This window comes from Lagopus muta, chromosome 2 (genome assembly GCF_023343835.1).
Source record: "Lagopus muta isolate bLagMut1 chromosome 2, bLagMut1 primary, whole genome shotgun sequence".
Lineage (NCBI taxonomy): Eukaryota > Metazoa > Chordata > Aves > Galliformes > Phasianidae > Lagopus > Lagopus muta.
Genome location: NC_064434.1, coordinates 93392687 through 93407662, shown reverse-complemented (window position 1 = coordinate 93407662; position 14976 = coordinate 93392687). Strand labels below are relative to the sequence as shown.

General features: G+C 38.2%; 1 protein-coding gene across 2 annotated transcripts; it reads right to left on the bottom strand.

Annotated features, from left to right (window-relative positions):
- Positions 1-71: 71 nt before the first annotated feature.
- TRMT6 (tRNA methyltransferase 6 non-catalytic subunit) lies at positions 72-14949 on the bottom strand. Of its 2 annotated transcripts, XM_048937533.1 has the most exons (11): positions 14799-14949; positions 13455-13582; positions 12948-13057; positions 9973-10064; positions 9801-9884; positions 9245-9369; positions 8768-9132; positions 8487-8572; positions 5222-5324; positions 5052-5138; positions 72-3806 (listed from the first exon to the last, which is right to left on the bottom strand). In XM_048937533.1, the coding sequence occupies exons 1-11, from the start codon at positions 14897-14899 to the stop codon at positions 3633-3635; spliced, it is 1455 nt and encodes a 484-aa protein (XP_048793490.1). In that variant the 5' UTR covers positions 14900-14949; the 3' UTR covers positions 72-3632. The 2 variants fall into 2 exon arrangements, with proteins under 2 accessions (XP_048793490.1, XP_048793491.1); XM_048937534.1 differs by lacking the exon at positions 12948-13057 and having other exon boundaries at positions 14799-14912.
- Positions 14950-14976: the final 27 nt, after the last annotated feature.

Here is a 14976-nt window from a genome sequence, read left to right as displayed (position 1 = left end):
GAAAACCTGTCTGTGCATACTTAGAAGTAAATAACTTTAGTTGTAACACAGAAAGCTTTCTAAAGTTGTGCAAGTGTGTAATTCTTGTAAATGATTATTTTTTTAAAAAAGCTCAGCTTATACAAACATACATTCATGAATCAGCAATGTTTTGCTTAAAAACTTACAGTGTGGGGCTGACACCACTGCAAGCACTGAGAGTCAAACAGCTGTTCAGGCTGCTTCTGCCTGTTCCATTTTTACCTACGCATTTGCACTGCCTCTTCAAGACTTTGATGAGTAATGCTAGAATACTTTTTTAAACAGCCCTCTGATACCATTAATTTGCATTTTCAAAAAGGTCTGTTGTATGTTTTTGGCTTTGAGGCTGAATGATAGACCTTTAAATGAGTGTTAGTAAGATGCAGAAATGTGTTCCTTATCAAATGAAGCAGAATTATGTGGCTTTGGATTCTGAGTGTTTCCAGCTCCTGCTGTGTGTACCCGTGGGAAATAGTAAATTTTGATGTGTACTTCCAGTAAAACACAGCAATGGAAAACTTGGTGACTGCTACTTTCAATCTGTTCATATTTTCAGCAAATTTACACGGAGAAAGCAGTCCTGTGATTGAAGATAAAAGTAAAAGCAGCTACCTGGTCTTGTGGCAGTGATACCTTTACCAGACCAGGTCCTGACCCTGTCAGATTTTCTTGTTGTACTATAGAAGCTGAGGCTTGAGAACTTCAGTTGCTTTTTGAGACTGGACACTTCCAACTGTTAGAGAAAAGCTGAAAGGTGTAAACAGCACCTAGTTCTCCTTTGTCACTTTCATTGTGCAGAGTTCAGCTGAGGTGAGTACTTTATGAGATAAAAATGCAGGCAGATACACAAAATCCCCTGATTTCCAGACACCAAAACAAGCTGCCCCCGTTTGGCTAAGCTGAATGTAACCACAGCCAAGACGGACGGTTCTGCTTAACGCACAGAGCAGCGAACACAGTCTGGCACCTCAGCAATGGACATTTGTAGAGCACAGAAGACAGTGATGGAAGTTGCCCCTATCAGGCAGTCTGTGCAAGCCAAGTTCTCTACCTCATCTAAAGGATGTCTTCTGCAGAACTTAGTGGGCTGCTTTAAGCAAGCCATCTTTGGTTTAGTATCCCTGACCTTTCCTCATTCTTTACAAGTCACACTACAAAACTCATTTAGAGTGGTTTATGTTCTGCACCTCCAGAAATGGAATCTCTTGAATCTAGCAACAGTTACGTTTCTAAGTTACAGGTATTCAACTGTCACCTTCATTTTTTCTCTACCTCTCCTTTTGTCTTTGAAATGTTCCTTTTCATGTTTTTTTTCTAATTTGTTAAAGACTTTACAGGATGCACTCATTCTGATTTGTTCCAAATTTTCTTTATTACTTTTAAAAAGGCTTCCTAGAGTTTCAGTCAATCATTACTTGCGTTTCAACCTTTCTCTTTCCATTATAGTTTTTAGGATGATAATTGTGTTTCAGCTGAACTGGGAAGGTTACATCAAGATGGGCTGTACCACAGTAATATAAGGAATATGTTTCATCAGTGTGAAATTAATAATTTGAAATATTTTACATGAAGTGCTTGATACCTGGTTTCTTATTATGTTTCAGTGTTACAAGCATTACAGCACACTTTGAAAGTGCAGGACATTATTTGATACTGGTAATGCATGTGAAATGAAGTCAGCTTGTCTTTGATCTATACTAGCTTTCCAGCTATTTAAATATTTTTCCTCAAAATTATTTTTTTTTAAATTATACAAACAAAATATCCAACAGAATTTTCTTCAAGTTATTAATTTGTCAGGTTATACATGATAACAAGTGGGATTTAAAACATAAGGTACTGCTTAGCCCCAACTCTTATTGTGCAACTGTTGTGGTTCTGTGACCCCCACGCCAGCTCAGTGCAGGTGGCAGAGGGAGGACTACCTATGGCTGCTTTACAGGTAAGAAAACTCTAGCAGTTTTTAAACCTTTTTTGGGGTGCTTTTTTTACCTCCTGCCTTACAGCCATGTCATAGTTTTCCTGCCTTTCACTAGCTTTTAGGCTCCAATCCTTAAATAGACTGGCTTACAGTTTCGTCACACAGCAGATGTTGGCTTCAAAGTCCCAATTCACCTTCAGCATGCACATGCAGCTGTAAAGGAGAACTTTTCCAACCTACTCTCCTAAAAATTCTTGGAAAAAAAAGTTAAGAAAAGCATTTAAAAAAAAAATATCACAGTTATTAAAAGCCATACATCAGATTTCTATTCCATATGTATGATTTAAAATACTTAAACTGTATTAAAAGGTATTAAAGGGCAAAGTACAACAGATTATGTATGCACAGCAGTGAGGATATAAAAGAGAGGATGGAATCTACAGTCTTCTGAATTTTTCTATATAAATAATAATGTCTTTTTTAATGAAAAGAGGGGAAAAAAAAAGTTGAAGATAGGTACACTAATTATTCACTCAGGAAAACTGTAGCTGCTTTACACAAAATATAACCCATTTTTATTTTGAGCTAATAGTCTCCTAAAAGAGCGTTCTTATTAATATGGATAATTTTACATCTTTATGAAGTCTAATCACTTGACCCCAAAGCTCCAAATTCCAGTCAAGCTGAAGTTGAAGAAAGGAAGCCCAATCCTGCTGGCTCTGAGTTCCCACATGCACCTAGGGCTCCCAACCAGTGGTTCAGCACCAAAGGTATTCTTTCCACAAAACCTCTGCTAGACCTTAACTAGACTGTAATTTTCCCTCTTTTGAGAAATAAGAAAATAAATCTCATTAGGAAAAATATCCCACAGTTTAATTAGAATGCCAAATGCAAAGGTAAAAAAAAAAAAAGCTACACATTATGAAAGAATAAAACTGTAAAATAAATATATATATACACATGGCAGTTTTCAAAATGGTCACATCTTAAACACAGAACAACTACCAGGAAAATGACAGGTAACACTAACAAAGATATTGGTTCAGTGTTTGGTATTTAATTTACTAACATATGCTTTCCCCTGTATTTATTTCAGGAAACACTGAGTCATTATATAAAGTTCTGGAATTAATGTTCTCTTTTTATTGCTCCTTTGGAAAGAAAAATACTTTTTTGTATGAATAATTTTTGCTGCTTATGCTGCTTCCTTAGATTGCTCAACACTGCAGGACTCAGTGTCTAAAGAGGGAGCAGATCACTACACAGAACGTTTTACCCTGATTTTGTTCTAGGAAAATCAGAAGCAAAATTACTTGTGTTAATTCAGATTCATGTTTTAAAAACTACGTAATCATATCCAGTTTTGGCAACAAACAAGAAAAGACAAAGCATCAGTGAAAGCACTCATGTCCACGTTAACTTCTCAGCCTGACCATCAGGTCATTTCTTTGAGGTTCGTGTGCTTTCAGCGTGATGCCTGACACAGGTTTGCTTCTACCAGTTTATCTTCTCATTCTGACCATGTAAACTGGTATGGAGAGACAGTTCTCCCTACCACATAATTCTGCTTTTCATTGACTGATGTATGACAGACACTATTTCTGTGCTGTCAAGAGCACAGAAACTGTACCTGTTATTTTACTAACCACGTATCTCCTGAGATCTGAAAAACAAATCAATTCTCCCACTGTTAACAACAAAGGTCTTGAACTTTACATCTTTTAGATGACGGCTCTTCCATCTTCAGTGCTTCTAAATTACTGGAATCAGATTTGCCCTTATCCAGCACAACAGTTATACCAGATAGAAGGTACCCTCCGCCTCCGCTCATTGTCAGTTTTGGATGGCTTCGATCTGGTAGGACCTTTAAAAGAGAACAAAGAAAAAAACTGAAAAGCATCTGTGAGGAGTCATGCTGTATGTGCGCATCAAATGGTGTATTTCAGTTTACAGTATTTGTTCCAGCCATGACATTTGAAAAGTGCATTTACCTTGAAAGGGCAAAGCGTTTGCAAATCAGAAACCACCTCCAGAAACACCTACTGTCCTCCTTCTTCATAGCACTTCCAGCAGAACTACAAATTCAAGGCTCAGACTCTTGAAAGTCTCATTAAATTGTTCAGAACCCACATACTTTGTGAGAAACCACAATGGGTCTAATATACCAGCAATCTTTATGTATCCACTACTACTGTAAGACACAGCAGTGAACTAAGACTTTCAGCTCTGCTATTCTTTTCTCTAAGTCTTCTCCTATTTTGCTTCCTTCTTCCTTTGACTGCCCCTCACAGCTCTAAGCTGATCTACGTGTTTTCAGGAGGTGACACTGTGTTGCTCCTAGCTAGGGTTTCCTAATATTCACAAAGTACTGCACCGGGGCAGAATAAGCCTTGCCAAGCCTGAACATATGAACATCCATTGGTTCTCACCATCATTCTTGACAGCCAGGAACTATAGCCACCCTTGCCTTAAGTCAGTTACTGTATAGTAAATAATTCCTTATGGACTCCAGAAGCCTATGGGTGAGGAGCAAGCCAATACAATGCAAGAACCTTGTAGAAGGGGTAAGCTGCTAACAAATGAGGTGTGCTTCTCTTCATAGTGGGGAAGGGTGCTCCATGTTTATATACACCTTGTTTGAACAGAGTTAGTCAAATCAGTATTTTTCACTGTGGAGATGCTCCTAGACATGAAATTCCTCCTTTAGTTCCAGGAAACGTGACACATGTAGATACCAACTTTAGAGGTCATTACCATTCTTGTGCTACAGAAATCTTTTAAGCTATCCAACCGACTAGAAATTAATAAATATAGTGTACAAGAAATATAGCAGAAATATTACATTAGATTGTCACTTAGCTACTATAACCCCTGAAGCAGCACAATTATGAACTTTTTTTCAGCATGCTGCCTTTCTATTTCTGCAAGTATTTCAGTGAATTGCCTTGGAAGTAGGAATGAAGCGTTTCCATTCAAAAAACATTGCCATTTCACATTAAAATGCTTTAAGTATTTTCTTGCTGCTGTCATATAAACAAATGTATGAGCTTGCACATAATTTCAATCAATCCAAAACATATTTCGCTTCCCCAAATAGTACAATCCTTACCTGGTAGCTTCGTAGCCATGTTTCAGATAGCTTTAGGTTAACAACACCACCTCTTTCTCTCAGCTTAGTGTAACATTCTAGTAAGGGCTTAAGAAAAGAAATAACAGGTTATATGGCAATATGACCTCAAGCTTACAGTAACAACAGCTAGAGCAACGTGCTCCATTTACCTCTTTATATTGGCAGTAGACAACAAAAGGCCGTGAAGGAGCAACAAACTCCAGTAAAGACAGTAATAGAGGAGTGGGATGAAACTTGCTGGCTACAAGTAAGCTGTAAAAGAAGTTTCGTGCACATTAGTCTTCTGCTTCTTCAAGCCTATTCATCAAGTGACATTTTCTAGTTAGCACAGCACATCATTACAGCTTCAGTATTGCTCATCAGCACGTTTTCATGGCTCTAGCAATTCCCCAAATATAAAAACAAATTATTTCCTACTTGCACTGTTTAGAGGATAAAAAGCTTGTATCCAGTACAGCCTATTGAACACATTGCAGAAATATTCCTTTCAGCTGTTTTGAACTCTGCAATACTTCTTACAAACTGAAGAACTTTAACGCTGCTTTTATACCCTCTGACAATAGTTAAAATATAACAATTTTTTTTTTTTTACTGCTAGCTGTTCCTTAGAATGTAGCTTCAGTCACAATTATTTAATGAAGATTACAGATTTTAAAGATTTAAGTCATTTGTAATTTAAAGAGAAAATTCATGAATGGGCATGACTAGAAATCTTTTTTAAAAAAAAAGAACTTTTATGTCCTTGACAACTGAAAGTCTTCATATTTTAATCTTTACCTTAATTTTAACATCCCAGTGTAACTTGTACTTACCAATGCTTAGGATTCTGTATAGATACCCAGAGTTTTAATAAATAAAGTCACTGCTAAACCTGAAAGGGTTAAGATGGTCAAGAATGGTTAAGATTCAAGTAGCTAACAGGTTGTACTTGTGCAGAAAATAAACTGCTTCTCCACTATACAGCTATGTAAGAGGACCTCTCAGCCAACAACTGTTCTCCAAGGGAACAGCACTGTATGCTCTGTCAAACTTGCCTAATAAAATGGAGGTAAAGATGTTAAATTTTTTTTAAAACACAAAAGATGAAAGAGTTATTTTGCAGTTGTTTACATTTTGGTTTTCTGTTGGCCAGATCCTGTGCAGGCTCCAGGTTTTCCTCAAATCCAAACTGCAAAATGTCTGTACTCAGTAATTAGCCAAGTGGACCATGAGGAAATAAGACTCTAAACAATATTCCAGAAGGGTCTGAGTACTGTACTGACACAAAAAGGAACTCTGCCAGACAACAGGAAGGTAGGAGAGAGATGAGGGGGAATGTGAGAAATCAAGTTATGTTCTTTCATATGGCAGCACACATTGCTGTCAGCAGGTAGTCTGCTCAGTCTCAAAATTAATGTAGTGGACAAGAGAGAAGAAGAAATAGGCAGAGAAGAGACACAAAAGGTACAGAGAAGGCTGTGTGCTCTAATTCTGAACACAGGGAGCATCTGTAATCCAATTTCCACTTTTATAGTATCAGAGAAAAAATGTGATGATCCATCACTGCCTACTCTTTGTAAGACAAAAACTGCATCCCTAATGGATGCCTTCCTTCTTTCCCCTCAGAGACATACATCTGCCTTTAACTCACAAATGAAACTGATAAACAGGTCTAGTACAAGAACTCTTTTCCCATGTAACAGCAGAAAAGAAATATAAATCTTATAGTTGTATCTTCAAGTAGTAAATGTTGTTAAAGGCAAGGTCTCAAGAAGGAATCTCCTAAAGCTGAGCTCATCTTTACCTAATTACTAGTTTTCCCTTACTCTGACAATGTCTTATCCTTTCTCCCCATCTGTGAAGAAGCTTTTAGCTATCTTTTCCCCATTTCTCTCTTGCAAAACAAAACAAAACCTGGACTTCCTCACCTGTTATTTACTCCCATACCAACTGAATCATTAGTTTGAAGCACTTGCTTTATTCCATGCCAATTTCTCCTGCCTTAACGGCACATACTGCATGGTTGTTGACCTTAACAAATGCAGAGCCACCCAAGGCAGATGACTACAGAGAGGGGCACTGCTTTAAAGTGCCCAGAAGCTTCTCCTCCCTTCCACCCCCCCATACTCAAGACTTCCTCGAGCAAGTACTCGCTTTACATATGTAATTTATTACGCCCTTCTTGCTTTACCAACAAACAAAAGAAGAAACATCCATTTGTTTTCAATCACTTGTACAAGAGACAAAAGACTAATGAGGCTTCCTTGAACTCAAAATCAACAGCTGGATTTTATTTTACAATGCAGGAAGAATCAAGAAAAGTAAAACCCTTTTTTTCTTTGCCAAATCGTGCACTGATGTTTTTTTATTTTAAGATGTGCAGGAGAGAGCAGTAAAAACACAGCAAAACACAGCCACTATTCAGGCAGTTTAGTGGTAGTCTGCAGACATCACTGGTGATGCTGATGGCAAGGAGACAGGCAGTGCTATTTGCAAACCTTGTTTTGCCACTTCAGACAACACAGAATGACCTGTATCTGAACTTTCACAGAACAGCCGAATTCTACCACCTAGCAATGCTGGATGAAATGCACTAAAATACAAGTGAGAATTAGTTAAAATATTTTGTAATAAAAATAAAAATTAAAAAATGCACATTCATTGGTTTTCTGAGAAAAACAAGTCTATTCCTAGTGAGCCACCACATCAAAATTGTTTTGTTTTGCAGCATATGAATCCTTTTCTGATTATATTCTTATAAGGAAAGATGAATATGAATGCTATTAGATAAATCAGTGTTACTTAATTAAATCAAATCACCTCAGCATTTGCTTTCTCATTTGATGAGAAAGTCACAGCCTCAAAATGTGCTTATGTTAAACTCGTGGGGCTGAACTGATGGGAGTATGTTTATTTTTTTCTTCTAAGCTTATGATATTAAAATCATCAGGGAAATACTTTGTTGGGAAAAAAAAATTGCAGCTAGTGCAGGTAAAATGAAATTAAGTGGTTTCTGGTGTTGTTTTAAAACAAATTAGTTTCATTTTTTTTTAAACAAGTATTGTTCTAATTTACTAAGCTTAGGATCTCAAGTTCATTTTTACAGAAGAAAATCTGTTTTTTTATCTGCAGTCATTTAATATTAAATTCTACCTGGATTCTGTCTACTCTACATTAAACATATATTTTTTAGATGTTTACTCATATCTAAAACTGATGGTTTCCTGATTAGCTCAGGAAATCTCAAACCCTTTAAGTGATGAAAAAAAAAAAACCAAAACCAGGTGAGAACCAAATGAGACCCAAGACACATTTGGCTTGACTGCTAGCTACTGAATATTAAGAATTAACTTTTTTAAAACAAAGCTTTTATTCATTTCAAAAAGCAGTGATTTCCTATAGATGCACTTCAGACAGAACAGCTTTCTGACTCACCCATCTGCGTTCTTCTCTCTCAGCAAAGCAGCAGTTTCTGTTAGCTTTTTCCTTCTCTCCCACTGTTTTCTTTGCTTTTCTCGAACCTTTGAACAATAAAGCATTTTGTGCTTTAACTCTGCATGAACTGAATTTTTGTTTTATGCAACTTAGACAGCTCAACATAAAGCAAGTTTTAAAACTCAATTTCAACACCTGAATAAGCTATACTTTAGCTGTCTGAAATCAGCAATACTGTGTTGAAATCATAACACTCAAATAGCCATAATCAATATTCTTACATTTTCTTTGTTTTCTCTTTCTTTATTCTCTTTAAATTCTGCATCCTCAGCGTTAACATCCATTCTTTCCTGCTCTTCTGTTTGGTTGATCTCCATAGCTGTTTCAGCAGAAGATTCCTCTTCTGTTCCCTGTACAGAAGTCTGCTTCTCATCAACCAGTCCATTCATTTCTTCCTCTGTTAATGCAGTGTCTTCAGGTTCTGAAGGCAGAGTCTCCATAGACAATGTCCCACAGAGAAGACTATCCACTTTGCTGAGAGGAAATTCATGAAGATTATTGAAAAAAGGTTTTGGAAATCCAAAACAACTGGTGGCAGCTCTAACGGGCCCACCTCCTGGATACATCTGGATAATGGATCCATAGCCTACAGAAGTGGAAAAAATATTTTGCAGTAGTTCCTTCTACAAGTATCAAAACCAAAAGTATTTCTTAAGTTTCAAATTAGCCCCCATCTTCTGTGTTACTGTACGACTTACCTCCCATTCGCTCCATCACAGCCCCCAGCACAAGGCCTGCACACGTTTCCATTACGACCATCTTGTTGCCAGCACGGACATTTCCTAAAGTAAGCATCTGAGCTAGAGTGTCATAACGCAAATGGCTAGAAGACAAAGGGTTTCAAGAAATATCACATTTCTTTTCTTAGAATCAGACATATAGCTCAATAGAGGCCAAACAGAGGAGGTTCGGGAAGGAGAAGGAAAGAAGTTTGAGAAGCCTTAGATAAAATAAAAAGCAGGTAAGAAGTAAGTGACCTCTAGAGATGCAGAGAGCCACTGCCAGAAAGGTAATTAACAAAACAGAGGTGGCAGGAAGTGGTAAAAGCTGATGCTACATGCAAAAGAATTATTTTTTTTTCCCCACTAAAGGAGCATATTGATTCATTTTCTGTATGACGATACTTTTCATTAATTTACAGTCCTTCCATTAACAAGAAAAAGAGTGGTATTATATACAATAATATTAAAATATTTTTTCACAATATCCATATCTTTGTTCTCATTCAAGAGGAGAATGAAAATAAAAACTTACATGATTTTGCCAGGTTCCCTTGCATAATACATTGTTGAAAGAATGCGAGTGGACGGTTTTACAATTGTAATAACTGCCTCGTATCTGTAAGAAGTACACAGCAACAGCCTTACTTCAAGCACAACAAATTCAGGAACTACTAAATATTTTCCACATTTTAAAATTCACTTACTTTTTTTTCTTCTTCTTTATGTATTTATCTTGAGCAAATTCTGTTTTGTCTCGGAATGTCGTACTGTTCTCTATTAACTGTTGAACAATTTCCTTAAAAGAGACAATTTACATTTATTTATTACAGCTGGTATGTATTTCTCATTCATTTCATATTTAGTGGGTATTTTTGTTTTTTTTTTTCTAACAAGCATAAAAATATTACATACATTCCTCTACTGGATGAAAGAGTTCTACTGACATTAATGGCAAAACAAAATTCTACTAATCAGCCAGTCACTAATTCAGCTTTAACTGTGAAGCCTCAGTACCTACATATTTTTTATCTCATGCTGAATATGAAGGAGACTACCCTGCTCTCTGTAGGTGATCAGCTGTTTTTAGTCACACTGTATTTAGAATGGGACAGAGTTATGTCTATTGGCAGTTATTATGGAACAGTTAACATGTATTCTAAGTTCTCAGTTTAACTTTCACCACTGGGTACAGCCATGCAAAACAGTTACTACATTTTTGAACAAAAGAAGGAACCTGATGTCATAAGCAATATTTACTTGAATCTAACTCCCTCTTTGGGTCTCTGACTTCAGCATCTCTGTCTCTGAGGATATCTTTTGCATATATATACTTTTTTTTGTCAAGATCACTTTAGTTTTTCCTCTCTATTCTGGCAATTTATCGGGCATCTCCCTTACCCCACTTAATTACTTCTGTCTTTCAAACTGTGCTAGACTCCTGTGCCAGCTCCTTGCAGGACATCAAACGCTTTGGTATTTGCTACTTCCTACTAGGAGTCCTAGTACTTCTTCCTTCTCCACCTTCCATATTTTCCCAGATTTCCAGTTTTTGTTTCCAGGTCTTGTTCTTATTTCCTCCCTTTGCCAATCCAACTCTCATTTCTCATGCTTTCAGATTCCAGCTGGAGTGATCATTAAGACCTCCAACAGAAAAAAAAAAGCTTTCACTGTTCAGATTTGTCTTCATGCCTGCAAGATAACAATAAATGCTGCACAACGCTGTTCTGGTTGCTGTGATCAAAGTAGTTGGACTGACAGAATTCTATGTTCCTATTAAACATGCATGAAGAGCAACACTGTAGTCTGGCCTAATAAGAGTTTGGAGAGGCTGCTGGCAGGAAATGACACAAGAAGTATTTTCAGCATGGACAGCTGAAAGCTCCCACTGTGCTTTGAGAACTTTGTCCAAAATACAGTGGTGCGAGTAGTTCTCACTTGCTGGTTTTTCAAGCCTTTGAAAGCTAATGGTGTGTTATTAAGAGGGTGAATCAGTGCATATTTTGCCTTATTGTTGGAAAAAGTTAAGTGTGGTATCTACTTTTATTTCCCAGTAAAATTTAGCGAGGAAACCAGGTAATATTCCTGCAGGGTAAACATAACAAGCTAAAGGCAAGCTGCAGCACTGTGCAGTACCCCAGGAATACCAGAGCCTAATACCACACACCTATCCCTCAGAATATGGGAGGAATTTGGGAAGGTGATGGGAAAAATGAAAGCTTTATTTCACAGAGCAACCATCTCTCAAACTAAGCCTGCATCACAAAGCCTAGGCATTGACTTTTTACACACCTTAATAGTGATGGGACAAAGGTGAAGATGTAGGTTAGATGCAAGGAAGAAATTCTTCATTCAGGGTGGTGAGGCCCTGCAAAAGCTACCCAGAGAAGCTGTGGTGCCCTATCCCTAAATGTACTCCAGGCCAGGTTGGATGGGGCCCTGGGCAGCCCAGGAGAGGTGGGGGATGGATGGACGGGACAGCCCTGCCATGGCTGGGGATTGGGCTGGTGGGCTATAAGGTCCCCTCCAACCCAGACCATTCTGCGATTCTATGGTGATTCGAGGGATTCTATGCCATTCACATACACAAGTTCAAATTCTACCAGACATTCATGGAAGGATAGTATCCATTGCTGCAACTGTAACAGTCTAAAATGAATATTCAGAAACCACAGTTCACAAAGTAGACTATTTTAATAACCTATATTATCAGTACGGTACATGTACAGCACAGACATGCAGAGGACATAAAGAAAAGACAGAATGACCTTCTGCCACAGAGCTAATGAGAACTAACAGAAAATGTCAAAGCCATCAGACTCATTAGTACATTCTTATCAAAGAGAAAACACCAAGAAAAGCACAACCATGGAAACAGAGGAAATACCATTCTAAACTCCTTGGACTCATCTATTATGAAGCTGGCAAAAGCAGAACAGCTGTTCTGAACAGCAGCAACAAACAGCAGAGTGCAAAGACGAGATGAACTTGATGTAAGCATGAGCAATTTCTTATCTTTTATGAGAAAGGATAAACCAAAGATGAGAGAGAATTTTGGCTGACAACATCTGCAGAACAGAATGTGCTGCATAACATTTAAGAAGGCCTCGCTTCTTGTGGATTAAGTGTGGGGTATAAACCAACACCTTTTCTAAAAGAACTGATCTCTTGAGAATATTCTTAGCTCTTGAGGAGCAGATAAAACACATGCATCTCTGTTTAGCAGGCAGCAGCCTAGAGGCACACTGATAATATGCTTGTTACGTAGTGTCATTAGTTAATGGGTGTGTTTGTCCATAATCCTTCACTACATCTTTGATAGTTTTATCACTGGACAATTTTAATACATCTGTAATATAAAAGTAATATTTTGAATTTTTAAAGGAACAAACAGAAAAAGTGATCGTGTGAATTATACTTCCTTTGTGGTTTATATTTATCTTACATCTATTGTATTCCTTTATATGTCTGTTATGACTCTTAATACACTAAAAATTCACACTTGACTTTCTACTGATAAAGTTGTCAACCTTACATGAAGTTTTCTCTGAAAACAGCTTTTGCATTTTTGTAAAAACAGATCTTGAGCAGAAGAACAAAGAAAAAGAACAGCCTGTTCCATAAACTGAAAGATAACCATCAAGGCAGCACAGAAATGACACCAAAACCTTATTTTTTTTACCTGTCCTTTAATACCCTTGTCCTTCAAAGCCTTTATGTCATCATGAGTCAGTTTTTGAGACTTTCCATCGTCAACTATGTTACGATTATCTGTACCTGCTTCTTTTGTTTCTAAGAGAAAAGGATATAGATTTGTAAAATCTAGCTCTAAGCACTTTTCAGCTGGAGAAACATGATTTAAGTTTCACAGACAGCAGATCTCTCCATGTTAAACCCACATGCTTTGTGCTCTTGCCATGTATCTTGTAAGCAATTAACATGTAAGATACATCTTTCTCAATATATTCACCCAAATTAAGAATCAAATTTTCTCCCATATTAAGAAGTGTATTTGTTACAGGACAACTGGAACAGTAGATCAAGTAAAAAACATGCACTTTTATGACAGAAAGAAGTAACATAATTTAATGAAAAATTAACAGAAAGGTTTTCCATCATTTTTGGTCTTATCAAAGAATAACTTGTTAGTGCTTTTTTCCCCCAAGGATCAATCAATCCTCTGTAATACCTGTGGTAGTCTCTTCCACCTGTCTCTTTGGCTGCAGGTTTCCATCACTTGTTACTTCAAATGTAGTTCCGTACACATGTCCAATGGCATTATCCAGATAGAAGCCCTGCTTCTCAAAAATAATTTTTCTGAAATAATAAAAAAGTTAATGACATTTAAGGCATCATTTTAACCACATCTGAACGGACAGGTGACAGGATTTGAAAACCCCCAACAGCTGGAAGTCAACTTGATACGCGCCTGTTTTAGCTATGCCTTTGAAGCAAACCAGGATAACCATAAAGAATGAAATGCTAACTACTATTAACCACAACACCACATTATGCTGAAACTGGTTAGGAAAAGAATGAAAAACTTGAATTCAGTGTACAGCATGAGCAGTGTGTTTTCAGTTCACAAGAACTCTGAAATGAGAAGTAAAACATTGTACATTACATTGTACAGCACCATTTTTGACCTGAGAAACAAAGCATCCAATGCCAGATACTGCCACATGTTCTCAGTCTACCCTTACTCTCATTAGATTAAATAACAAATTAATACAAGTTATTTCATTCCCTATATTTACTCTTTTACTTTATTCTTTCTTTTATGATGGATGCTTAAACAAAACAAAAGTTATACACTGAGATTTGCAGAAAGGGATCTGACAGCGATGTCCTGGCAACGCTCTGCAGGCCAACACAGTAACCACCATCTGAATAGCTACAAGTGCTAACTGAAGAACCCCTCTGGCACCCGATTCTTTTGCTCAGCATAAAGCCTCTCATAAACCAGCACCCCCAGCTTCATTTTCTAGGCCTTGCTCACATACAATACCTTTCAGTCTCCACTAAATCAAAAGGCCAGAACACTAACACTGACTTCTACACAGTGGTCTACAAACTCATCTGCTGCACTGGGAAGAGCACTGGAAGGGCTGTCCCTTGATGACAGTATTTCCTGCTGGGGTACAGAGGCTCCTTGCTATACCAGCAGGCCTAGGAAAGTGAAGCAGACTTTCACAGCAGCACTGTCCCACTGAAGCTGCTCCCTGCCCCGCTACAAAAACAACACCGCCCCTTGCAGAACGCAGCGCGCACAGCAAGGGAAGCACGGCGACGGCATCTCCAACCTGCTGCTCTCTCTCAGCCCTTCAGTTGACATCGCTTTGACAACGACACCTCAGCTATCTTTCAAATTCCTTACAACACACAATTAAATCCTCGTTGCTTTCAGCCGCCGCAGGCGGGACAGAACTGACACCTCCCAGGGTTTCAGCGAAGGGTCCCACGGCGCGACGACCGCGGGAGGCTGCAGAAAGACCGCAAAAGAAAATGAAAAAACCGCCCATCGACCCCTCACCTCTTCCGCAGCACGGGCACGGCTTTGAAGACGTCACCCCGCTTCAGCACGGCGCAGTCCCCCTCGCAAATTCGCAGGCTCAACCTCCGCTCAGCCTCCATAACCACCAGCGTGCTCCCGCCGGAAGTGTGTGCTCTCGCCGGAAGTTCCCCCTCGCTGCTTCCTGTGGCAGTGCGCA